General features: G+C 48.8%; 1 protein-coding gene across 2 annotated transcripts; it reads left to right on the top strand.

Annotated features, from left to right (window-relative positions):
- Positions 1-282: 282 nt before the first annotated feature.
- LOC118092751 (cytochrome P450 3A24) lies at positions 283-19419 on the top strand. 2 transcript variants are annotated; one of them, XM_088656978.1, is made up of 14 exons: positions 283-429; positions 3120-3213; positions 4009-4061; positions 4896-4995; positions 6433-6546; positions 7081-7169; positions 8118-8266; positions 9691-9818; positions 9903-9981; positions 10887-11047; positions 13171-13397; positions 16804-16966; positions 18145-18272; positions 18675-19419. In XM_088656978.1, the coding sequence occupies exons 1-13, from the start codon at positions 353-355 to the stop codon at positions 18238-18240; spliced, it is 1530 nt and encodes a 509-aa protein (XP_088513104.1). In that variant the 5' UTR covers positions 283-352; the 3' UTR covers positions 18241-18272; positions 18675-19419. The 2 variants fall into 2 exon arrangements, with proteins under 2 accessions (XP_088513104.1, XP_034987134.1); XM_035131243.3 differs by having other exon boundaries at positions 18145-19419.
- Positions 19420-24052: the final 4633 nt, after the last annotated feature.

Raw genomic sequence — 24052 nt, forward strand, 5'->3', positions numbered from 1 at the left:
AGGCCCTCTGCCTGGTTCCTTGCAACCTCACCTCTCGCAATGAGGTGAGAGAGAGAGAGAGAGAGAGAGAGAGAGAGAGAGAGAGAGAGAGAGAGAGAGAGAGAGAGAGAGAGAGAGAGAGAGAGAGAGAGAGAGAGAGAGAGAGAGAGAGAGAGAGAGAGAGAGAGAGAGAGAGAGAGAGTTACGTAACGATGAGAGCCACCACCCTCTCCGGGCTTCACGTGACGTGACGACCAAGTAAAAGCAAAAGTGCGCATCGGAGTTTCACTCTTGGCAAAAACAAGCTTCTTCCTCCTCGGCCTTGGGAACGAAAGAGCGCGGCTGCTGGTCCTGGGACCCTCCTGGCCGCAGGATGGGCTTCTTCTTCCTGCCCAGCCTTTCCTCAGAAACCTGGGTGCTGCTTCTCGTCTTCTTGGTCCTTCTGGGGCTGTGAGTTCAACTCAGAGAACGGGGAGCGCGCACGGGCGGGCGGCGGTTGTGTCTCCGGGATCGGTGGAACCTGCTGCTGCGGGATTCCAGGAAGGAAAGGGCTGCTGGCGAGATGTTCGGGGAAGCGCTGTCGCCCGCGCTTAGTGCCCCTGCCTTGCCCGCAGAAGGGCTCCGGCGGGTTTAAGCCCCTGGCTGGAGCCTTTCCAGGGAAGACTTGGGCGAGACGCCCTTTCTGAAATCCTGGAGAGCTCCTAGTGCCGGTCAGCGGAGACGGCGCTGAGCTGGACGGAGCAATGGCCTCACTCGGTAGAAGTCGAAATCAGCCCTTTGTTCAGATCCTGAGGACTGGGAACTTGGCTTTTGGAGAGAAAGGCTGTAGTAGTTCAGGGGTAAGGGCACCTGCTTTGCAGGCAGAAGGCACCAAGGCTCAGTTCCCTCTCCAGACGGGGCTGGGAGATACCCCTGCCTGGAATGCTGCCAGTCAGTGCAGACACTTCTAGACTAAGGTTACCAGATTTTTTTTCAATGAATCTGGGGACACTTTTTAACTTCCTACTAAATAGATGGATTTTTGTCAGGGGGCTGGTTTGTAATCCCGGGGACTGTCCCCAGGAAACAGGGGCGTCTGGTAACCTTATTCTATCTAGACTGTGTGCTCTGACTTTGGTCTGTCGCAACTTCCTGTGTTTTAAAGGTGCCGTTTTGCCAAGCTGCTGTTAACTGGGAAGGAAGAGGCTAAAAGGGAGGGAGAAGCGGAGTAACTCTGGTACTTTTCCAGAGTCGCTGCATAGAGCAGAGGGATCTCTCTTCCTCCTCCACATGTTTTACAGCAACAAAGGGTTCCCATCGGGGCGAGGCAGGCAGCTGTTCTGTAGGAGCAGCTTCCCCGGCCCTGTCGTTCTGTAGCAGGAAAAGTGTCACCTGATGATTTTCTGCTGAATCTGTAGCCTCCAGAGGTCCTTTGCGTTCGCACTAATCTAATCTCCGTCCCAGGCTGTGCCTGATGGAGTCGTCGGCTGCTGCAGGTCCAAGGTGCAAGGGTCAAAAGTGAAAGTCGTGGCCTCTGCAAAGGTGGGGCCCCACCCCAAAGCCCTGCCCTGGTGCCACCACAGCCCACTTGCAGCAAGCAACAGCTTCGTGGGCTAGCAAAATAAATAAAAAATGTAAAATCTACAGCAGGCACCCCCAAACTTCGGCCCTCCAGATGTTTTGGCCTACAACTCCCATGATCCCTAGCTAACAGGACCAGTGGTCAGGGACGATGGGAATTGTAGTCCAAAACATCTGGAGGGCCAAAGTTTGGGGATGCCTGATCTACAGTGTTTGAAATGCCCCAGGCCCCAGTTGCATTTTGTGACTGGTGTGGGTCCAACTTGAAACCACCTGGAGATTTCTGGGCACCAGGTTGGCAACTGACATCTCCACCTGGCTGGCCCCTCCAGCTTCCTTAAGCAGGTCAGCAGAAGAGCTCATTCGTTGCATTGATTTTCCACCTTTTTCTCCAAGGAGTACATCGTTGACCTCTCCTCCTCAGTTAATCCCTACAGCAGCCCTAGGCTAAGTAAGAGGCTGTGACAGGCCCAAGGTCACCAAGTGAGCTTATAGATATATGGAACTGAAATGTATAATAATAATAATAACAATAATAATGATAATATAAAGGTAAAGGGACCCCTGACCATTAGGTCCAGTCGTGACCGACTCTGCTCATCTCGCATTATTGGCCGAGGGAGCCGGCGTACAGCTTCCAGGTCATGTGGCCAGCATGACAAAGCCGCTTCTGGCGAACTAGAGCAGCACGTGGAAACGCCATTTACCTTCCCGCTGTAGCGGTTCCTATTTATCTACTTGCATTTTGACGTGCTTTCGAACTGCTAGGTTGGCAGGAGCTGGGACCAAGCAACGGGAGCTCACCCCGTCGCAGGGATTCGAACCGCCGACCTTCTGATCAGCAAGCCCTAGGCTCAGTGGTTTAACCACAGCGCCACCTGGGTCCCTCAATAATAATATACATGGTGCCTAGACATTCTGTTGTGGCGCCTGTAACCTGGGTTTTAAGGTGCTATTTGGCAATTAGCTTATATATCTGAGTTTCTAAAATTGACAATGCAGTCTGGTCAGGGGGTTGAAGTCTCACTCTGTCTCCCCTTTGCCAGGCTCATAGGAACATAGGAAAGTACTTACCGGTAATACTGAGTCAGATCTACTGGTCCACCTAGTTCAATGGTGTCTGCCCTGACTAACAGCAGTTTTGCAGGATTATAGGTAGGGCTCTCTCCCAGGCCTCCCTGGAACCAAGGTGGATTTAGAGGAGAGTGTCTAGTTCAGTCACACTGGGCGTCGAGCCTTGGGGACGCTGCAGCTATTATTTAGAATGGAAGGCAAGAGGCAGGTGGTGCCCAAATTTGATGTCACACAGGGTGCCTCTGAAATTTGAGGGCTCCTGTGCTCAAATCCTGCTTGCAGTTTTGTTCTTCACTGGCTAGCATGGAAGCCAGGTGGGCTGGAAGAAGATAGAGACAACCACCCATCCATCCTTGGCCAGGCCGCTCACTCGCTCACCCGCAGGGAATTCCTGGTTGCCTGTGGCTTCTGGGCGAGCGGATAACTGCAAGGCCAGGTGGGCAGGAATATCTTGCTTTTCAAACCACTTTTCCCATTGACTTCTCTCTCGCTGGTTGTCTTTCCAGCTATGGGATTTGGCCATACAATTTCTTTAAGAAGCTGGGAATTCCTGGTCCAAGGCCTCTGCCCTTCATCGGGACCTTTCTCGAATATCGGAAAGTGAGTATTCTGCAGCCAGTCTTGTGACAGTTGCCCTGGGAGGTAATCAAAGAATTGGGAGGGGGGAGGGAAGGTGGCTTTGGGTGGGGCAGGGGGTCTGTAACTTACGGTACTTGTCTTGTATGTGACTCCCTATGTCCTGTACTGGTCATTTTGGAGACAAACAAAAAACATTTAACACCATGGGAAATTTTGAGATTTACCCTCAGAATTGCTTTTTTGAAATGTGTGTTGTGATTGTGTGTGTGTGTGTGAGAGAGATGGTTTTTCAAATTAAAGTTTTGCAATCACATATCCAACCTTCATCCTAAAAACAGCCTGGGATCTTAGGGTAAATAATAAACAACCACAACTTACAAGCTTCCTTCTCTGCCACATTTATGTCCCACCCTTCCTTCAAGTTTTATTTCACCTTGTCCTTCCAACAAACCTTAAAATACTGTAGTACCTAGGGAGTACTCAATGCTAAGTAGAGACTCAAATGCAGGACTCCGCAGTCCAAGACCAGCATTCAGTTCTGGCTGTCCGTGTTGACTGTGTCTACATATAGGAGATGATAATGGGTGTTTTCAAACAAGCTATTTCCCAAGCGTATTCTAGTAGTCATGTTGTGGTGTGAACAGATGAGGAGGATGAATCACATTCCTGTGGTGTGTTTGGGTGTGTTTGGGCTGCTTCTGAGACAAAGCAAAGTTCTTTACAGCCCCTAAGTCAGCCTTGCCCTTAAGACAGCACAGCTACGCTGACTGGAGATGCCTGTTTCTCTGACACCTGTTTTTTTTTTAATCTCTGCAGGGGGTTCTGAATTTCGACCAGGAGTGTTTTCAGAAGTATGGCAAAATCTGGGGGTGAGTATCCCACGGAACGAAATTGGGGGTGTGGGGAGGTTGGTCACTGGAGAAGGCGTGTGTTCCTGTTGCTGCCTGCAAATCGTGGCCCAAGTGGAAGGTGTTCCTTGCTGCTATAGACTAAGAATACAATCCTGTGCTCAAGCAACTCACATTTTGCATTCTGTACAAATGATACCGATTGAGGTGTGCATGGTACATTAAGCATGATTTGTTCTGCAAATGTTTTCTGGTAGAATTTGTTGTCTGGGTTTTGCTCATTGTCAGAGTAGCATTAGTCACCAACAGCTACCCTAGTCACCTTATTCCTCTGGCTCTTGGCTTCTGAGGTTTTAACAGGTAATGCTTCGTAGTGTAGGCTGTTGGCCATCAGACATGGGTGGAAGAAGTGTGGCCCTCCAGGGGCTGCCATTAACGTTCACCCATTCCTTACTCCTAAGGCAGGGAGGAGGAACTAGGGGACCTCCAGGGGCCACTGAACTACAGCTCCCACCATCCCTGGCTGTTGGTCAAGCTGACTATGGCTGATGGGAGCTTGAATCCAAGGAGATCTGGAGAGCCACAGGTTTTCCACCATTGCAACTGGAGGTTAGGTAGAGAGTCCCAATCTTACACCAAGAAAGAATCCTAGTTAACCCCTTAGGGTGGTGGACTCTCCCAGTTGCACAGTCACCTGCTGTGAATGCTGGAGATCTCTGGATTTCCTACATCTAACGGTGTCAGCCTAGGAAGCAGCTCCAGCTCCAGGGTTCATTGTTCCTAGCTTCTTGCCACAAACCAATTGTTGCATCCAAGCAAGAATTACAAAGATTCTTCTTCTTTCTGGACAATTAGAATTTTTGACGGCCGGCAGCCCCTATTGGCTATTCTGGATCCCATCATGATCAAAACCATCCTGGTGAAAGAATTCTACACCCATTTCACCAACCGCCGGGTAGGTATCTGCTGGGGAACGGTCTCTGTCAAGAGAGATGGTGTTGGATTTTGGGTTCTTTTTTAAACTTAGACAACGGCCTGGATCTCGCAGAATGTGACACTGTGCTTTGCTCAGCCAAACTGTGGCTTGCTCAGGCATCAAAACTCAGCAGAGCACATTTACCATGGTTTGGCAAACCCTGATGTGAAGCCACGGTTTGATGCTGGGTTACAGATGTGAGCTACGAGCAGCTAGAAAACAAAACCACTCCCATGACTGAGCAACTCTCAATGGGCCTTTTTTTTTTTTTTAAGAAAGCTCTTTCCCACACTGTGACTGTTTTGTGAGGAGTGGGGGGAATTTCAAGGGACCATCCTTCTGCAATGCTTTCTGACCAAGCTCTGATCCACTGATTTCTGCACTGCCACACCCCACCCCGCTTATCAAACCTACTTGCAGTGCAATAATTAACTTTTTATAGGGGGGAAAAACATTGCTGACCTTTCAAACTACACACTCATATCTGTTTTTCATCAAAGGAAAGGATAAGCTGGCAGGAGTCTGTTACCCCATTCAAGGTGGCAGGAAAGCATTAAGAAGTTCTAACATAAAGAGTGCATTGGGCAGGCGTGTGGCAAAGAGATGGGGAAGCCAGACAGATTCCCCCAAAATATTTTCCTTTCTAGCTTGCACAGTCAGCCAGAGTTCAGGTGACGTGGTGAGGCCGTGCCAATCCAGAGGGTGAAGTGTTGGGGTGGAAGAAGGGGAACAAACCAAGCTTTGGGGAAGTAAAGCATGTTCCCCCCCCCCCAATCTGTGAGGTGGATCTTGGTTAGTTCAAACAAACCATGGATTGCCACTTTGTTAGAATGCAATAAATCTCTAGGTTTGTACCAAAAAAAGAGTGTTTGGTGGTGAGAGCTGCAACTCACTCCCAGTACATTGATTTCTTGGATTGCTCGAGACCACATAACACCGGTCTTGAAAGATCTACATTGGCTCCCAGTACGTTTCCGAGCACAATTCAAAGTGTTGGTGCTGACCTTTAAAGCCCTAAATGGCCTCGGTCCAGTATACCTGAAGGAGCGTCTCCACCTCCATCGTTCTGCCCGGACACTGAGGTCCAGCACCGAGGGCCTTCTGGCGGTTCCCTCGTTGCGAGAAGCCAAGTTGCAGGGAACTAGGCAGAGGGCCTTCTCGGTGGTGGCGCCTGCCCTGTGGAATGCCCTCCCAACAGATGTCAAAAAGGAAAACAACTACCAGACTTTTAGAAGACATCTGAAGGCAGCCCTGTTCAGGGAAGCTTTTAATATTTAATAGATTATTGTGTTTTATTCTTCTGTTGGAAGCCGCCCAGAGTGGCTGGGGAGACCCGGCCAGATGGGCGGGGTATAAATAATAAATTATTATTATTATTATTATTATTATTATTATTATTATTATTATTATGCTTAGGACTTTGGCTTGAACGGAGACCTGGACACCTCAATAATCACAGTCCCAGATGAGCAATGGAAGCGGATTCGCACCGTCCTCTCACCCACTTTCACCAGCGGGAGGCTGAAGGAAGTAAGTCGTGAGACCGACCCATCTCTGATGCCATGTTGCCTAAGAGGTGGTTTGGTCACTGCCCTGAATCTGTAGTCACCATTACTGAGCTAGGTTAGAGCTTCCACTCCACTTTTGAGAGAGCATTCTCAATAGGCAATTAAAAACAACAACAACAACAACAACCTACTGTTTGTTAAAATTGTATTCCACTCTTCATCTTAAGCGTAAACTTAAAAATACAAAGTGAGAGGACAAAATACATAATATCGGTGGCTGGGGAAACCCAGCCAGATGGATCGGGTTTTTAGTGCCTCTTACGTGGGGTGAGTTGAACTTTTGACTGAGTTGAACAAAATGAACCCAACTTGGGCGAGCTTGAGAATGCACCCACAGAAGAAAACCTCTCCCGCTCCTTGTGGGTGTTTTCTCCAGGGCGAGTCCCTTGACATTGTGAAGCAGGTTGCAAGTGGCCATTCCATACTGCTGCTTGTTCTATGGCTCCATTTTAATGGGGTCTCTGCCTCCATTCAGGTTTTTGCTCTTCATTTCCAGATGTTGCCCATCATCAACCGATACGGAGGAATGCTGGCGAAGAACGTCCAGAAGAAATCGGACAACGATGAACCCATGGACATGAAAGAGTGAGTTACTTCTTGGGGGGCTGGTGGGGGAAAAAGGAGCCCATTTTAGAACTGAAACGAATTCCAGGAAACTTCCAGGAGGAATTCAGAGTATTGACACATTTTGCAAAATTACGAGGTTGAGTGTTTCCTCGAGGGTCTCACTGCCAGAGTTCAGCAGGAGTTTGATCCCCGTATGCAAGAGCTGCATATTCCTGCATTGCAGTGGGTTGGGGCTATAAGATTCTCAGAAGCTCTTCTAACTCTTCAATTCTATGAGTCTATGGAATACATGATTGAATAATTCGCTATGTAAAAAGCAAAACAAATTCCTACAGGGGAAAAATAATGCAAACAAAAAGTTATGTATATTCTTAGAATATACAATCACAACACCTTTATTGGCATATATTCTTAGAATATATAGACACATTGTAGGGAAAGAATGCAAACAAGAAGTTTGCCTCCAGTTCAGCTTGTGCTGTTTTTAGTCCCAGGAAGGAAGGAATAGGATGATATTGCAATGGAGCATTGTTCTTTATTTTATTGTTTTAAGTCTATGTTTTGAAATATTAAGTATGTGGTTGCTAAATATGTTTTAAATGACAGATTTTACTATGAAAAGAAATCCATAGGAAGTCATAATTGCATTTAATAAACCTATTAAACAGGAACAGCATAATGAAGAAAGTTAATGATGTACGATTTCCCCCCACCAGTGTGGAATTTTTAAAATAAACATGTAATTTTTAGATGAAGTCTTATACAGGCTTGAGATGTATGCAATAAACAGAGCTGATTCACAGGCCAGGAAGGCCTGAGCTTTTGCTGATCACGTAGCTGAGTTTAAAGTCCTTGCAAGATTCATTGTGTGCTTCTTTCTGCTGAGGGTCTTCTCTGGGAGAACTTCATGTGACCAACAGCCGTCACATTTCATGTGTGTTTCTTCCCCTCTTCCCTTTCCCACAGGATCTTTGGTGCTTACAGCATGGACGTAGTGACCAGCACTTCATTCAGCGTTGACATCGATTCCCTGAACAACCCCAACGATCCTTTCGTCAAGAACATCAAAAAGTTCCTCAAGTTCAGCTTTCTGAATCCAATGTTCATTCTGATAAGTAAGAGAGACTTGTCTGCTGAAGTGGGAAGGCAGAGAGGTTGGGGGGAGGACCTTTTTCGGCTGTTGCACTGCATTCCTTCAGGGGCAGGCTTCCAGGGGATCTCTTTCATTTAGTGGAAACAAGGAACCAAGCAATGGTTGCGGCATGGCTTTGTACAGTAGGCTAAAATCAAAGTGATGCAGAAGTCAGACAAAAGCCAGAAGTCTACTTGGAAGTGCAGGGCTAGGATTTCTTGTTGCAGCAGTAAATGCAGAGCATTTTTAACTGTCTTTAAACTAAATTATTTGTCTTTAAACTGTAGGGTGCAATACAAACTAATGTGCCTGTATCTTCCTGGATCTATAATGCGTGCTGTAAAGAGTTTAGGTTCACAGGGATGAAACTGCATGGAAAGGGTATTTGCACAGATAACTTTGCCATGTGGTTGCCAGGTCTTAGGCTCTCTACCTGAACTCTCATGGTTTCAACTTCTAGCTAAAGATCTCTGGGAAAGGAGTTATATTCCTTGAAGAAGCAAAGAGAAGGGCAGCTTGTCCATTGTATTCCTAGCTTTTATATGCCTGTTGTCTTTGTCCATGGAGTTTTCTTTCAGGGATACTGGAGTGGCTTGCCAGTTCCTTCTCCAGGTGGATCACATTTAGTCAAAACTCTCCACTATGACCTGTCCATCTTGGGTGGCCCTGCATGGCATAGCTCATAGCTTCTCTGAGTTATTCAAGCCCCTTCACTACTCCATGAAGGAGTGACAGCAGTCACAAAATTAAAAGACGCCTGCTTCTTGGGGAAAAAGCAATGACAAACCTAGACAGCATCTTAAAAAGCAGAGACATCACCTTGCCGACAAAGGTCCATATAGTTAAAGCTATGGTTTTCCCAGTAGTGATGTATGGAAATGAGAGCTGGACCATAAAGAAGGCTGGTCGCCGAAGAATTGATGCTTTTTAATTTTGGTGCTGGAGGAGACACTTGAGAGTCCCATGGACTGCAAGAAGATCAAACCTATCCATTCTGAAGGAAATCAGCCCTGAGTGCTCACTGGAAGGACAGATCCTGAAGCTGAGGCTCCAATACATTGGCCACCTCATGAGGAGACTCCCTGGAAAAGACCCTGATGTTGGGAAAGATGGAGGGCACTAGGAGAAGGGGACGACAGAGGACGAGATGGTTGGACAGTGTTCTCGAAGCTACCAACATGAGTCTGACCAAACTGCAGGAGGCAGTGGAAGACAGGAGTGCTTGGCGTGCTCTGGTCCATGGGGTCACAAAGAGTCGGACATGACTAAACGACTCAACAACAACAACATTCCTAGCTTTCCTGTCTCTCAAGAAGAGTTTGGCAAGATTCCTTGACTGTGTGTTCTTATTAGACTGCTGCATCGCTGCATCCTCCAAAAACTCTGTTTTGTTTTTCTCTCTTGCAGTCATCTTCCCGTTCCTGATACCACTGCTGAATAAACTAAACTTCACCCTGGCATCTACCGCCTTCATAAACTTCTTTGTTGATGCTGTCAAAAAAATCAAGAAGGACCGTCAGAAGAACCAGCACACGGTCAGTCTGGCCCCTTCCTGAACATCGCATGTGGCAGGTCGGATTGTCCTGCTAACCCTTGCCTCTGTCTCTGTTCCCTTGCAGGACAGAGTTGACTTTCTGCAGCTCATGGTAGACTCCCAGATCTCAGGCAACGTCTCCAATGAAGCAAGTTCCTATAAAGGTAAATAGACAGTGGCACCTCCAAACAGTGGCTGCATTTTGTGTTATGAGGGGTGTTTCCTTTGCTCTGACATATCAGGACTGTACTCCGTGTTTTGGGATTCCACCTTTAGATTTCTGGCCAACGCCTAGAAAAGGCGAGTGAGCTAGCTCTGCTGAAGTTCGTTCAAGGTGAAAACCTGAATGTTCACTTTAAAACCATTCATTGTGTATTTCCTGGTAGCAGGGGTTGCTAGGTTTCAGAAGGGAGTAGAAGGGTCATTTAGGCAAGTGCCATTGCATACATACTAACAGAGCAAACCTGAGCACGAGAGCACCTGGTTTCTCTTTGCTTTGGCTCCAGGGGTGCTAAAAAAAGTTGTGCAGACTAAATTGTACTGGGCTTTGGGAAGCTGCCAAAGGACGACGCCTAAGAGACTTGACCCTTTGTGGGTGGGTTTCCCCAGCCACTCTGGGCGGCTTCCAACAAACATTTAAAATACATTAAAATGTCACAGATTAAAAACTTCCCTGAACAAGGCTGCCTTCAGATGTCTTCTAAATGTCAGGTAGTTATTTATCTCTTTGACATCTGATGATAGGGTGTTTCATAGAGCGGGCACCACTACCAAGAAGGCCCTCTGCCTGGTTCCCTGTAACCTCACTTCTCACAGTGAGGGAACCGCCAGAAGGCCCTTGGTGCTGGACCTCAGTGTCCGGGCAGAACGATGGGGGTGGAGACACTCCTTCAGGTATACTGGGCTGAGGCCGTTTAGGGCTTTAAAGACCAACACAAGTGATTTTGAGACAGGTACCACATCATGAATTGTAAGACTGTTGATCCCCCCCCCCCGATTTTTACTGACAGCTTGTTTGTAGTGTTGATATGAAGTTGTGTTTTCCCTCCTCGTTTGCTTTCTTCTGCAGTTCTGACTGACAGAGAGATTACGGCCCAGGCCATTATATTTATTTTTGCTGGTTACGAGACCACCAGCACCACTCTCAGCTTCCTGTCTTACTGCCTGGCCACCCACCCAGATGTGCAGCAGAAGCTGCAGGATGAGATCGATGAGGCTCTTCCCAATCAGGTAAGAGCATCTGTTTTGGTCTCCAAGGATGATGCTCATCAGGTCCGTCTGATGATAAATGCTTTGGCTTGGCGGGACATAGGCAAACATGGAGAAACCTGTCTCCTGGTGGCTCATGGGATGGCCTCAAAAGCATGATGGCGGGTGGGAAAGCTGGTGGACTCCAGATCCCATCACCTCAGCCAGCATGGCCAGCGGGGATGGAGCATGGGAGTTGTAGTCCAACAACATTTGGAATCCCTTGGGTTCCTCACCTCTGGTCTAGAAGGTTGACAGGCCAGAAGTGGAATGTGGAGGAAAAACAAAGATGTTGAAGCCATCAGCTATATTTCACTGGCAGTTTTCATCCTAATTCCCAGTAATTGAGCAGGATTACAGCAGTGTTAATTGACAAGAATGGAGGTACTGGAGCTGCCACCACGATTTGTGTTGGGCATGCATGGCTGCCACTCTGGACAAATGTGGACAGGTTCAAGAGGGTGGGAACACATTCTGCTGCTTGGTATAAAAAGATCACAGGTGAACTGGGAAAGCAAAACAAACAAAACAAACCAATAAAATCCAGTGGAATTTATGAAGGAATTTATAGGAACTGCAGAACTGAAGGCTGTAGCTTAATTTACCTGAATCCTGTCCTTAATACGGTAAATGTATGTTTGCTAAATAATCCTACCTTTGCCAGCAGACTTATCTAAGAAAGCTGTAAAATTGGGGGTCTGAGAGTTCTCGACCAACCAGAAAAAAAAACAAAGCAAAGTATTTGTGTACAAGCCAAATAGTATAAATTTAGGAGGGGGGTTATATTTGTTTGTTTATCGAACATGGATTTTATTTTTCATCAGGGCCAGAAATTTGGAGGGATGGAATTCATGGGAAATGGCTGGGCAGCAACTGGGTTCTGCTCCCCCTCCCTCCCTTTCAGCCAGGCCAGGCTGTCCATGGGTGGCACTGGTGGGGAGTGTTCCATTATGCCTCATCCAGTAGGTTTTCTAATTCATGGAAGAGGAAAAGGCTACTGCAATGATCTCAGGCAGGCAAGCAAGCCCTGATAAGATTTAACGAGTCTCTGGCAGTTTTATGGCATGTTTATTTACAAATTACATCCAGAGCGCAGTTCTGAGCCTGCCGCTCTTAGCAACGAGTTGGTCACTCTGAGGCTCTGCCCCAGTCACAGCACGAAAGGCGCCAAAGTCCAGTTCATCCTCTATTGTACTTCTGTTGCATTTTAACCCTTTCAGCTCTTCTGGTTTGGGGAAAAGGTGGGTGGAAATCCCCCCTCTCAAAAGAAGAGCCCTCTGAACGATGTTTCTCTGCTGGTTGCATAGCAGCCCCTTCAATGCCGTCTATCTCTTCCCCTCCCCCTACCTGCAGACTGTCTGTGTCTGGGAACTCTTGGTGAAGGGGGGGCAGCTAACCCCCTCCTGCTGCATTCTTTCATCTCCAGAGTCAGACTCTGGCCCTCTCTGTACTTGCAATCCTTCATCTCCAGAGCTTGACTCTTCCCAGGCATTCAATTCAGTCATGTCCCTGACAGCTACCAATGACTTCCATCCACGATGGCTCTTCTCTGCCTCCATAGTTAGAGGCAGCAATGCTTCTGAAGACTAGTTGCAGGAAACCAGGGGAAGGAAGACAACTCTTGTGCTCATTGTTCTGCTTGTTGCTTTCCCAGGGGCATCTGGTCAGCTACTGTGGTAATAATAATAATAATAATAATATTAATAATAATAACAACAACAACAACAACACCGTGGTTCCTCTGCTTGCAAGCGGGATCCATTCCAGAGGCCCGTTTGCAACATGAAAAGCCCGCAACCTGAAGCGGCGTATCTGCGCAGGTGTGCGGCGTGATCTAGCGCTTGTGCGCATGCGCAAAGTGCAATTTTGCACTACTGCGCATGCACGAGTGGTGAAACCCGGAAGTAACCCTTTCTGGTACTTCTGGGTCACCACAGGACGCAACCTGAAAAAACGTAACATGAAGCAAACGTAACATGAGGTGTGACTGTAATAATAATAATTTATTTATACCCTGCCCATCTGGATATTGGACCAGATGGGCCATTGGCCTGATCCAGCAGGCTCTTCTTGGGTTCCTGATGTTTTATTTCCCTCTTTTGCAGGCCACTCCCACCTATGAAGCCGTCCTTCAGTTGGAGTATCTGGACATGGTGGTGAACGAAACGCTTCGGCTTTATCCTCCGGGAGGGCGGATCGAAAGGGTTTGCAAAAACACCGTGGAGGTCAACGGAGTGACGATCCCCAAAGGAACAGCGATCATAATCCCTGCCTTTGTCTTGCACCGTGACCCAGAACATTGGCCGGAACCGGAAGAGTTCAGACCCGAAAGGTATGTTGCAAGGAAGGAGGCGCTTCCTTCTCCGGAAAGCAGCTAATAATAAATCCCAGCAATAGGAGCAGGAAACCCAAGAGCGGGTATGATTATTACAACACCCACACAATGCATTTATCATTGTTTGACATCCTCTGTCTGCGGTGCCATGCGGGGACTTTTTATAATCTACACCCATAAACTGTGCATGGAATTTAATTAACTGTATTGGGGGAAATGACACCTAGATGGTTTCAGCGACTGAAACATTGGCCTGGTTTTATGCCCAGCGGTTAAAAGAAGAGCTCTAGGGCAGCTGGTGCCAAGCCACGAAAATGCTTGCAGAAAATGAAAGCCAAAAAGTGATATCCTTCTTCCAGTGTTTTTTTTTGGGGGGGGGGGATATCATTTAATTCCTATTGATAATGGGGAAATAATTTGTCCATATTTTGCATTTACATCACTGAAAATTATTACATGTCCACAACATACTTGCAATACAAAAAAGAAGATTAAATTATATTTTCCTGGTGATTTCAAATGAGCTGAGCGTGAAAATCTGATTAATAAGCAAGATACAATCCAGATAGAAAGTGCTTAGCTGCCATATCAAAACCTAACTATTAAGTGACATTTAATCCAACCAAAGTGTTTAATCGTGCTATAAGCATCTTTCCCCAACTCTCATCCTTTCTCCCCATTCATCTCTAGTATCGAAGCTGAATTAGTGATATCTTATTATCGAGAAAGAGAATCCTATTTTCATTACATTACTTGAATCTCTAATTTTTGCTTTCCTTCATTCCTGCTAGAGTTTAGGCTGCAGGTACTCTGTGCCTTTGAAGCATATTCGAAGCAGATTCTCCCGTTCACAGTATTCGGGGTACGGCAGTTTGCTAAGGGCTGCTGGGAACTGCAACTCTTGGAAGGGGAAACTACATTGCCCAGAATTCTTTGCAGGGAAAACATGTTTCAGAGTGTTTTAAAGCTGCAGTATGTATGCCAGCCTTAGTCACCTCCATTCATTTTGATGTGATATATTCAAGAGTATGAATAATGACTGATTCGCCAGAAGCGGCTTTGTCATGCTGGCCACATGACCTACCGTGTTTCTCATATTTTAAGGCATCCCCAAAAAATAAGCCATGACAGGATTTCTAAGGGTTGGTGAAAAATAAGACATACCCCGAAAATAAGCCATGTCGTGTAGCCCCGACCGAGCGAGAGGCGAAGGCGCGGGACCCAGCAGGAGCTCCCTGCCTGCTTCCCCGAGCCGTCGCGCATCGGGGGACAGAGCCGAAGATCGGCGGGCGCTCCTTGCTGGGCTTGACAAGCCCGGGAAACAGCGCCCACCGATCTTCGGACCTGTGCTGTGTGACAGGCAGGGGTGGGGGGAAGCGGAGATCGTTCTCCGCTCTCCCCCCACCCCCGCCTGTCACCAAAGATCGGCGGGCGCTCCTTGCTGGGCTTGACAAGCCCGGCAAACAGCACCCGCCGATCTTCGGACCTGTCCTGTGTGACAGGCGGGGGTGGGGGGGGAAGCGGAGATCGTTTTCCGCTCTCCCCCCACCCCCGCCTGTCACCAAAGATCGGCGGGCGCTGTTTGCTGGGCTTGACAAGCCCGGCAAACAGCGCCCGCCGATCTTCGGACCTGTCCTGTGTGACAGGCGGGGGTGGGGGGGAAGCGGAGATCGTTCTCCGCTCTCCCCCCACCCCCGCCTGTCACCAAAGATCGGCGGGCGCTCCTTGCTGGGCTTGACAAGCCCGGCAAACAGCGCCCGCCGATCTTTGGCCCTGTGCTGTGTGACAGGCGGGGTGGGGGGGAAGCGGAGATCGTTCTCCGCTCTCCCCCCACCCCCGCCTGTCACCAACGATCGGCGGGCGCTCCTTGCTGGGCTTGACAAGCCCGGCAAACAGCGCCCGCCGATCTTCGGCCCTGTGCTGTATGACGGGCGGGGGTGGGGGGGAAGCGGAGATCGTGCTCCGCTCTCCCCCCACCCCCGCCTGTCACCAAAGATCGGCGGGCGCTCCTTGCTGGGCTTGACAAGCCCGGCAAACAGCGCCCGCCGATCTTCGGCCCTGTGCTGTATGACGGGCGGGGGTGGGGGGGAAGCGGAGATCGTTCTCCGCTCTCCCCCCACCCCCGCCTGTCACCGAAGATCGGCGGGCGCTGTTTGCTGGGCTTGACAAGCCCGGCAAACAGCGCCCGCCGATCTTCGGCCCTGTGCTGTGTGACAGGCGGGGGTGGGGGGGAAGCGGAGATCGTTCTCCGCTCTCCCCCCATCCCCGCCTGTCACCGAAGATCGGCGGGCGCTCCTAGCTGGGCTTGACAAGCCCGGCAAACAGCGCCCGCCGACCTGTGCTGTGTGACAGGCGGGGGTGGGGGGGAAGCGGAGATCGTTCTCCGCTCTCCGCCCACCCCCGCCTGTCACCGAAGATCGGCGGGCGCTGTTTGCTGGGCTTGACAAGCCCGGCAAACAGCGGCCGCGTGCACTTTATTAAAAAATAAGACATCCCTCAAAAATAAGCCATGTCGTGTTTTTTTGAAGAAAAAATTAATATAAGACATGACTTATAATATGAGAAACACGGTAGAAGCTGTACGCCAGCTCCCTCGGCCAGATGAGCGCCGTAACCCCAGAGTCGGTCACAACTGGACCTAATGGTCAGGGGTCCCTTTACCTTTACCTTTACCTTTACCTTTACAACCGAATTGGAGGGGAAGAGCCATTTACACCACCTCGAGCTTTTTGCAGGAAATGTGCAAGATCACTGTAATAACTAACTATGTTTTTCCTTGAGGAATAAATCTACCCTGGGCAGCGATAGCATTTTTCAACCAGCTGCAGCAACTGCTTTGAAGAACATGCCTGTTGGAGTTTCCCTTGGGTTGGTCTTGCCCAACCTTGGAGTCCCAACTCCGCTCAGGGGTGGGCGGCTAACTTAGATCCATATCAAGGGTCGGCAACCAAAGACCCATGGGCCACAAGCGGTCCATGGGGGTTGTTTAACCGGCCCATGGACCCCCCGCCACCTGCTTGGGGACCCAGCCGCCCGCTCAGTCGGCTCCCGGCACGGAGCAGAGTGGGGACCGCCTTCCGCGACACTGGCCAGCTTCCCATTGGCTGCTGGAAGCTTCTGCAGCCAATGGGAAGCTGAGCACGCCTCCTCTGCACCGGAAGGAGCATTGGAAATACCATGTGCGCATGTGCGCGTGCGCACACTCTGACCCACTGCGGCATCTGCAGGACCATGAACTGGCCCAAGCCACAAAATCTTTGCCGCCCCCTGATCCATAGCTTGGGCAATCAAATTCCCTCCATAATTTGATTCTCAGGCCCCAGCAGTGGAGGAACATTCGGTGCGTGTTGCTTCCAGTATCCTTCCTCACCTCACACCTCTCTCTTTTCCGATCTGGAAACAGGTTCAGTAAAGAGAACAAGGAAGCCATTGACCCATACGTCTTCCTGCCCTTTGGTGCGGGTCCTAGGAACTGCATAGGGATGCGCTTCGCCCTCCTGGTCTTGAAAGTGGCGGTGGTGGTCTTGCTGCAACGATTTTCCTTCCGTCCCTGCAAAGAGACTCCGGTAAGCTGCAGCATTTTGTCCATTTCGCCTTAATGCAAGGCCAACTGCTCTATTTAGCACTGAATTGCTTGCTAAAACCAGGTGGCTGTATTCATTTTACTTCCCCCTCCATACCTCATTCCTGGGCTGGAGGAATCACACCTGCCTCTGAGCACAGGTGTGATGTGCTGACAAGGTCTCAATCACACTGTGGCATTCTACACTCACGGCAGCTTCTGGGTAAATGCATCCCTGAAGTAACCAATTATTATTATATTTATTTTTAGCCTGCCTTTTTTTTCCTGACAAGGGCTCGAGGCATTTTGCGGATAAAATAAGAACAGCTAAGAAACATTGGGAGGGGGAACCCAATCATTATTATTTTTTTAAAAAAGCATTAATAGAATTAAATCCAGCTATATAAAGATATATTTAAATATACACATGATTACAATAAAAACAGCACAGCCTCTGCCATTTCCTTAATAAAAAAAAGTCAGTTCCCAATGCCTGTTGAAACAAGAAAGACTTCACATGCCTTGCAGAAGGGCAGCAAGGATGGAGCTAGTCTGGCTTCTTGAGGAAGTGAGTTCCGAAGTGTGGGAATGTTCAGGGAGGCAGGAGAGGATATATTGTTTATTCTTGTTTATTAATATCCTCCCTTACTTGCACTAGCAAGTTCCTTTACTTAGCAGAGTTTCACATTCCCCTTTTAAATGCACGGAGAAAAGTTTTTCTTCCTCTTTCTTTAATCAAGCTGAATGCTGGAAGGTTCGGGACAGATAAACAAAAGTCCTTGTTTACGCAGCGCAGAGTTAAACTGTGGAACTCCCTCCTGCAGGAGGCAGTGACGGCCACCATCTTGGATGGCTGTAAAAGAGGTCTGGACAAATTCATGGAGGAGGAGAGGGCTATGTCCTGCCTCCACAGTCAGAGGAAGTGATGCTTCTGAATACATTGCTGGAAACCACAAGAGGGGAGAGGGCTCTTGTGCTCAGATCCTGCTTGCTGGTTTCCCATAGGCATCTGATTGGCTATGGTGGGAATAGGATGCTGGATGAGATGAGCCCCCACTTGCCTGATTCATCAGGCTCTTCTCATGCAGCATGATGCATGTGTGAACTTTGCAGCTGCTTCTGCTGGATCTTCCCTGCTTCATCCCACTTACTGGTCATTTTTGCTTTCTTTTGATGACAAAGATCCCCATGGAACTGGACAGCAAAGGGTTCATGAAACCGAAAAAGCCCATCATGCTGAAGCTGGTCCCTAGAGCCGTTGCTTCTCCGGAGGAATAAAGGAAGGGGACACAGCAAAGAGGCGGAGATAGGTGCTACCTCCCTCTTTCCACACCGTGTTGCCTTCACCTCGTTGAGGACTAGTGACTTGCAGTGACAGAACTGTGCAGAGGAAATTGTGCCTTTTGTTTTGCAGAGTTTTACTGACCTGATAATTCACTGTTTACTTAAGCTTATGTGGTAAGCAGCAGGAAAGGATAAAGACGTACTCGATTTTTATGACCTGATTGTTAAATTTAAAAATGGGGGGGGGGTTATATATGCTGCTTCCTGGCCAAGGGTCAAGGTTTCATAATTTAAAATCATGGCAAGAAAGAAATTGCAATATGTGCTGTAGCAGTAAGATGTCAGCGTTTTCAGACCCAAGACCCCATTTTTACCTAAACATGGATTTGCAGGACGCATTCCTTAAGGTGTTTTTTTTTTTTTACCAGGTATGGTAAAAATGGTGGCCATGTTGCAGTTGTGACCCACTTTAAATCAGGCTGTGACCTGGTAGCAGATCTTCACCCAGCCTCCTGTGCAACCTTGCTGCCCAGGGCTGAGGTCTGCAACGTTTTGGCAGTGTCCAACCCGGGCACTTTGTGGTTCTCGTTCACCTTCCACATTTGCATCTCAGAGCCAGAAAGTCCCCCTCTCCCTTTTCCCCAGCTCCACTCCACTAAATGTCCCATCATCTCCCCTACCTCTGTGACCCAAACAGGAAGACCCATTTCCCACTCCCCAGTGCAAAGCACTGTGTTCTGTACTTACCTCCCGTATGTTGCCAAGATCTTTGGGTCAGAGGTCTTCAGCTTGGGTGCTCATGCTTTTGGAGGTGAGGGGAGACATCCAGATGACTCTCAGAGACAGGGCCTTCTTGGTGTTGGCCCCCTGTGTGTGCAGAACTCGCTCCATGGATCGATCTGCCAGGCCCCAACACCACTGACCTTTCTGTGTCACCTTAAAACTCCGCTTTTCTCTTAGACGTCAGAGGTTTAGATTTTCTTGTTGAACACATTTGCTGATTTCCAGTGTGGCAGCACATTTTGAATGTGGTTTTTTTTTTAATGCATTGTGTCTGCTGCTGGACTGTTCAGTTTTTTGTGCCACCCGGGGGCCTTCTATTCATAGAAATACATAGATATACATATGCATAGATATACATATATAAAATAAATAAATCTATGGTTTGCAACAGTTCTTTCGGTGTGTGTGGCTGAGCCATGGGCGGATTTTGAGGTCAGTGTGCCCAGGGTATGTGACATGTGCTGGGTCCCTGAGTGCCAGGCTTTAGAGAACGGCTTCCTCCCCCTCATTGGCTGTGCATCAGCAGAACAAAGCAATTAGAGTCCCTTACCAGTTTAAGCGTGTTTAATGATCGGAGCAAAAGAACAACGCAGCCATTCTCTGAATAAAGGTGCTTCCCTCCTCCTCCCTCCCCCCCTACTTCCCCCTTCTTGCAACCTACTCTTGCAACCACTGAGCCTTCTGCATAGCAAACATATCAGCTGTCCTTGCCCTTGGAGATATAGGCTAGAGACTGTCAAGGGAAGGGGAGTCCGTTATCTCTCTCTCTCTCCCTGTTCTGCCTCTTCTATCTGTTCCCCACTCGGCTCTGCCCAGCTGTTGTTTTCCGAACTATGCCCTTCTGCAAACCAGTTCTCTAAATCTATACTGATCCACTATTCCCAGGCAGCCTCAGGATCCTGGTCAGGAACAGGAAGAGAAGAAGGTTCCCACCATTCCTCTTTGGAGCCATAATCCTCAGTCTGGTCTCTGACACTGAGCATCGCTAGGGGTGCCTTGTGCCCTCCATCGCCTATTTGCTTGCACTCCCTGGCTGGCTAGTATTTTATTGTTGATTTATTAGTTTTCTGTTCCGCCTCTTTTTTCTCCCTCTTCAGTCCTCTCCTGGTCCCGTGTAGCAGGAGAGGTGGGGCAGGCAGAGGAGAAGCAACCTGCTCCGGTACCCGGAGTGGCGCTCATCCCAGGGGGCATGGCACGTGTTCCATGGGGCGTGTCGTGCATCCGGGGGCGTGGCAAGCGGTGTGCGCCCCGGGGGTCCCACTGATCGGTGGTCGGCATGTTGTCGTCCGTCCCCCCTGAATGGTACCTGGGGTAAGCCACGCCCCCCCGCCCGCCCCCCTCGGAACACCCCTGGGGGCAGGAGGAGGAGGTGTGGAAGTCCTTGACTCTCTCCCGCCCTGACCAATCTCTCCCTCTCCCGTCGCTGCACTTCACTCTCCAATCCTGCAGCTTCTCCTGCCTCTGACTCTCGTCTCCTGGCTTGCACGGGTTCTCCCAGATCCCTGATCCCTTCTTCCAAGTCAGTCTCCAACCCACCCTTCTCCCAGATCCCACTCCTCAGCGTCCAGCCAGTCCCTCACTCACAGTTTGCATGCACACTAAGGAGCATAATAGCACAATAAAATTCAAAACTGCAACAATTAATTGCACATCTATTCAAAATCCAATTGAAACTACTTAGTTTGATTAGCTAATGCAACAAAATGGATGGAATGGATGCAGCAGTGCCAGCTTTTTGAAGGCTGGGAGTCATTTACACTTCCAGCCCCTCTCTGCCACCCCTTGCCTTTGAGAACCTGCAGGTAATCCCACCACCCTCAGAGGGCGCCACACCCCACTTTGGGAACCCCAGATGAAGATCAGTGCTGAGTCAGGTGGTCCAGTGGCCTGGCTTGCTGTCGGATAGCTTCCCGCGTTCCTAGGCTTACTCACCAGGAGAGCCAAAGTTGCCTTACATTGTCTGTTTCCTCAACTCAGCCCCATGAGACCTTTTTGTGAAATCTCCCACAACCAAGCTCAGAATCAGATCACTGATCCCACTCTGGATGTGTTGTAAATGGCAACTCTCTTTTCCAAGGCCATATTGCAAATGGGGAATGGTTGGAGCAGACACACTTTTGAAGGTCACCCTATTCCTCCGTCGTTTATTCATCTGCTGCGCGCACGATGTGCGGTGCAATCAGAAGGCATCCCGAATGCTCATGGACGAATGCCAGCGCTGCAATCATTTCGCTGCGTAGCTGCAGCAATCATATGGCACAGACCCCTTTCACGGGATGAGCTGAATCAGCAGAAAAGCTTCTGAAGAAAGGGCTCTTGTTTCCTCTGGGCGTAGAAGCAGGGAACAGTTTCTAAGGCATTCAAAACTGCACCAGACCTCATCCTGGCCCAAAATCGGAACTACACCTTGCAAATGATGGGGAGTGGGGGGGGTGCTGTGAAAGGCATCTGTGGGTCACATTTTCTTGTTTCCTCTGTGATGCGCAGTGTTGCACATCCTGTACTATGTACGGTGTCATTATATGGGAATGGGCAGGGAAATGCGTAATGGGAGTTTCCAACACAAAGGTGGCATTATTTTAACCACTGGGGAAAGGCTGAAAAGTTGGCAGAAGTTGTGTTCTTGCCCGTTCAAATATGGTTTGTGAAATATTCTGCATGCAGGGTTGGCCCAAGGCATTTTGCTGATGTTCCCTTTGTGGATAGGTGCTTCCTTCGCACTCATTCTGTGCTTGAAGCAGTCAATCGTGTGTGTTTTTCGACTGCAGATTTAAACAGCGGGGTTTAGAGAATGCATCATTGACCGCAAACAAGCCAGACCCTCCAACTGGCACCGTCAATTCTAGCCTGCTTTTCCACGCCTTGACCTGACAGAAGGCTTCTGAGCAGAGGATCTTTTCTATCTGAAAAACCAAACGATTAAATGTAACTTCCTGAATGCCTGTTTAGCCATCCACTGGGCATTTGTGCGGCTCGATGCCATTTGCCCTCTGTCTCTTCTTTTAACAGCTAGACATAAAACCAGGCCAATGTTTCAACTGCTGAAGCTAGTTTAGCTGTAATTTTTCTCCAACACAGTTAATTAAATTCCAGGCGCAGTTTATGGGCATAGATCATAAAGAGGCCACAAGGCATTACAGACAACGGATGTCAAACAATGATAAATGTACAATCACAACTTTTTTTTTTAACAACCTCTGTACATTTCACATGTGCAATTTCAACATCACGCAGGTGAAGGCTGGCTGGTTGGAATCACACAAATTAAATGCACAGAAGACAAAGAGCTTAAAAGCTCTTTTTGCACAGGGTTTTGCCGGCATGGAAAGGGTTTTCAAGCTCTCAGACTTGTTTATTGGGCTCATGGATGCTCTCATGAGATCTCTCCGGAACTCAGGTGGCTCAGTGATATCTTGTGAGAGCATCCCAGAGCCTGCTAAGCTCGCCACCCTCCCTAAGAATTGTTACTGTCCCTAAGAATTGTTATTGTCCATTGTTATTGTCTTGTTTTCTCGTGGCACAGAAGCAGGGAACAGCTTCTAAGGCATTCAAAACTGAATCAGAGCATACCAGACCTCATCCTGGCCCATCCTGGGCACAGAAGCAAGGAACAGTTTCTAAGTCATTCTTCTTCAGAAAAACAGCTGGCTTGACAGCTGGACATGCAGTGAGAGCATAGGTTTCAAGGACATTTCTGGCTGTTTGTGTGAGACTCTCTCCTCCATGCAAGCACATCAATTGATAAGTCTACAGCTGAAGAACGGTTGGAGTGTTGCAAATGACCAGTTACTGCAAAAAAGTTTTTAAAAAGGGGCAAGATGATGGGGCATTTTGGAAGTGCATCATTCATTGCTAACTAGGAAAAGGGGACAGTCTGACAACCAAACAGAATCAAAACGCACGGAGTGGAAGAACTTTTAAGAGAGCAAATATTGTGCCTTGCATTTTTGAAATCCTGCTGTGCCTCCATGGTTGGAGGAGGCACTGACATACCCTCCCTTTGGCCTCCCTTTCTTGTGCCACAAGAAATATGCTGGTGGAGAGTATTTGTCTTGGGGTGCCTGTAATGGAATTCAGACTCAGACTCATATGTAAGTAATATTAGTCATGAAATAAGAACAGCAACAGGGTGAGTTTCACAAATTGTATTCACAAATGGTATTCTGCTGCCCCACTTCTCTTTGCCAATGAACACATTCAGGACCCAATCACTCACAAATTCTCTCTCTCTCCCTCTCTCTCTCTCTCTCTCTCCCTCTCTCATGTCTGTGTGTGCATGCATGACTAGTGATATAAAATATAGCTGTGCATGATGGATGGGTGGATAGTTTGAGAGGGTACTCAGGATCAAATCTAGGGGGGCAAGCCATAGTCGTTCAGGGGCGGGGCCAAGGCATGGGAGGGGAGGGGTCATGAAGTGGGAACGTGGGCGGGGCTACAGAACCCCCCACCCCCACCTTGAACTCTGGGCACGGGGGACGCCTGTTTCCACCACCGCCAGTCTTTTGAAGCGCCACTGCGCTTCTGCAGTTAGGCCCGCTGCTGCCATGCTCCTGGGGGCGGGGCTTGCTTTCAGCCATGTCCTCGCTGACCGCGGCAATCTCCTATCGTGCCGCGAAGCGGCGTCACCTCAGAAGCTCCACCGAGAAGAAGGCTGCCCCCCTGCCCCGTGGTGGGTACGCCCATGCTCTCTCTCTCTCTCTCTCGTGTATGTGTGTGTGTGTGCATGCATGACTAGTGATATAAAATATAGCTGTGCATGATGGATGGATGGATGGATGGATGGATAGTTTGAGAGAGTGGGGGGATGTTGCCTTTTCTGAGCAGTTAACCCTTTGTAGGAGGGCTCTAAGAGGGGCTGCAATGGGAGACCATTTTGATGCGCAAGGGTTTTCGTTTCTGTAGTGATCGGGCGAGAGACACCCCCTTACTCCAGCCCCCTCGTCCAAGGAGTCACTGGACACCGCAAGGGCAAGCCGAGGTGCTCTCTCACTCGTTCACAAAACGTTTTACACGAAACTTA

The sequence above is a fragment of the Zootoca vivipara genome, chromosome 13 (assembly GCF_965207765.1).
Source record: "Zootoca vivipara chromosome 13, rZooViv2.hap1.1, whole genome shotgun sequence".
NCBI lineage: Eukaryota > Metazoa > Chordata > Lepidosauria > Squamata > Lacertidae > Zootoca > Zootoca vivipara.

What these genes read in the sequence shown, in the direction of transcription:
- LOC118092751 (XM_035131243.3), top strand. Translation starts at nt 353, where the DNA reads ATGGGCTTCTTCTTCCTGCCCAGCCTTTCCTCAGAAACCTGGGTGCTG. An exon ending in TCCAATGTTCATTCTGATAA is followed by an intron (nt 8,267 to 9,690) that starts GTAAGAGAGACT and finishes TCTCTCTTGCAG; the next exon opens with TCATCTTCCCGTTCCTGATA. An exon ending in GTCAGAAGAACCAGCACACG is followed by an intron (nt 9,819 to 9,902) that starts GTCAGTCTGGCC and finishes GTTCCCTTGCAG; the next exon opens with GACAGAGTTGACTTTCTGCA.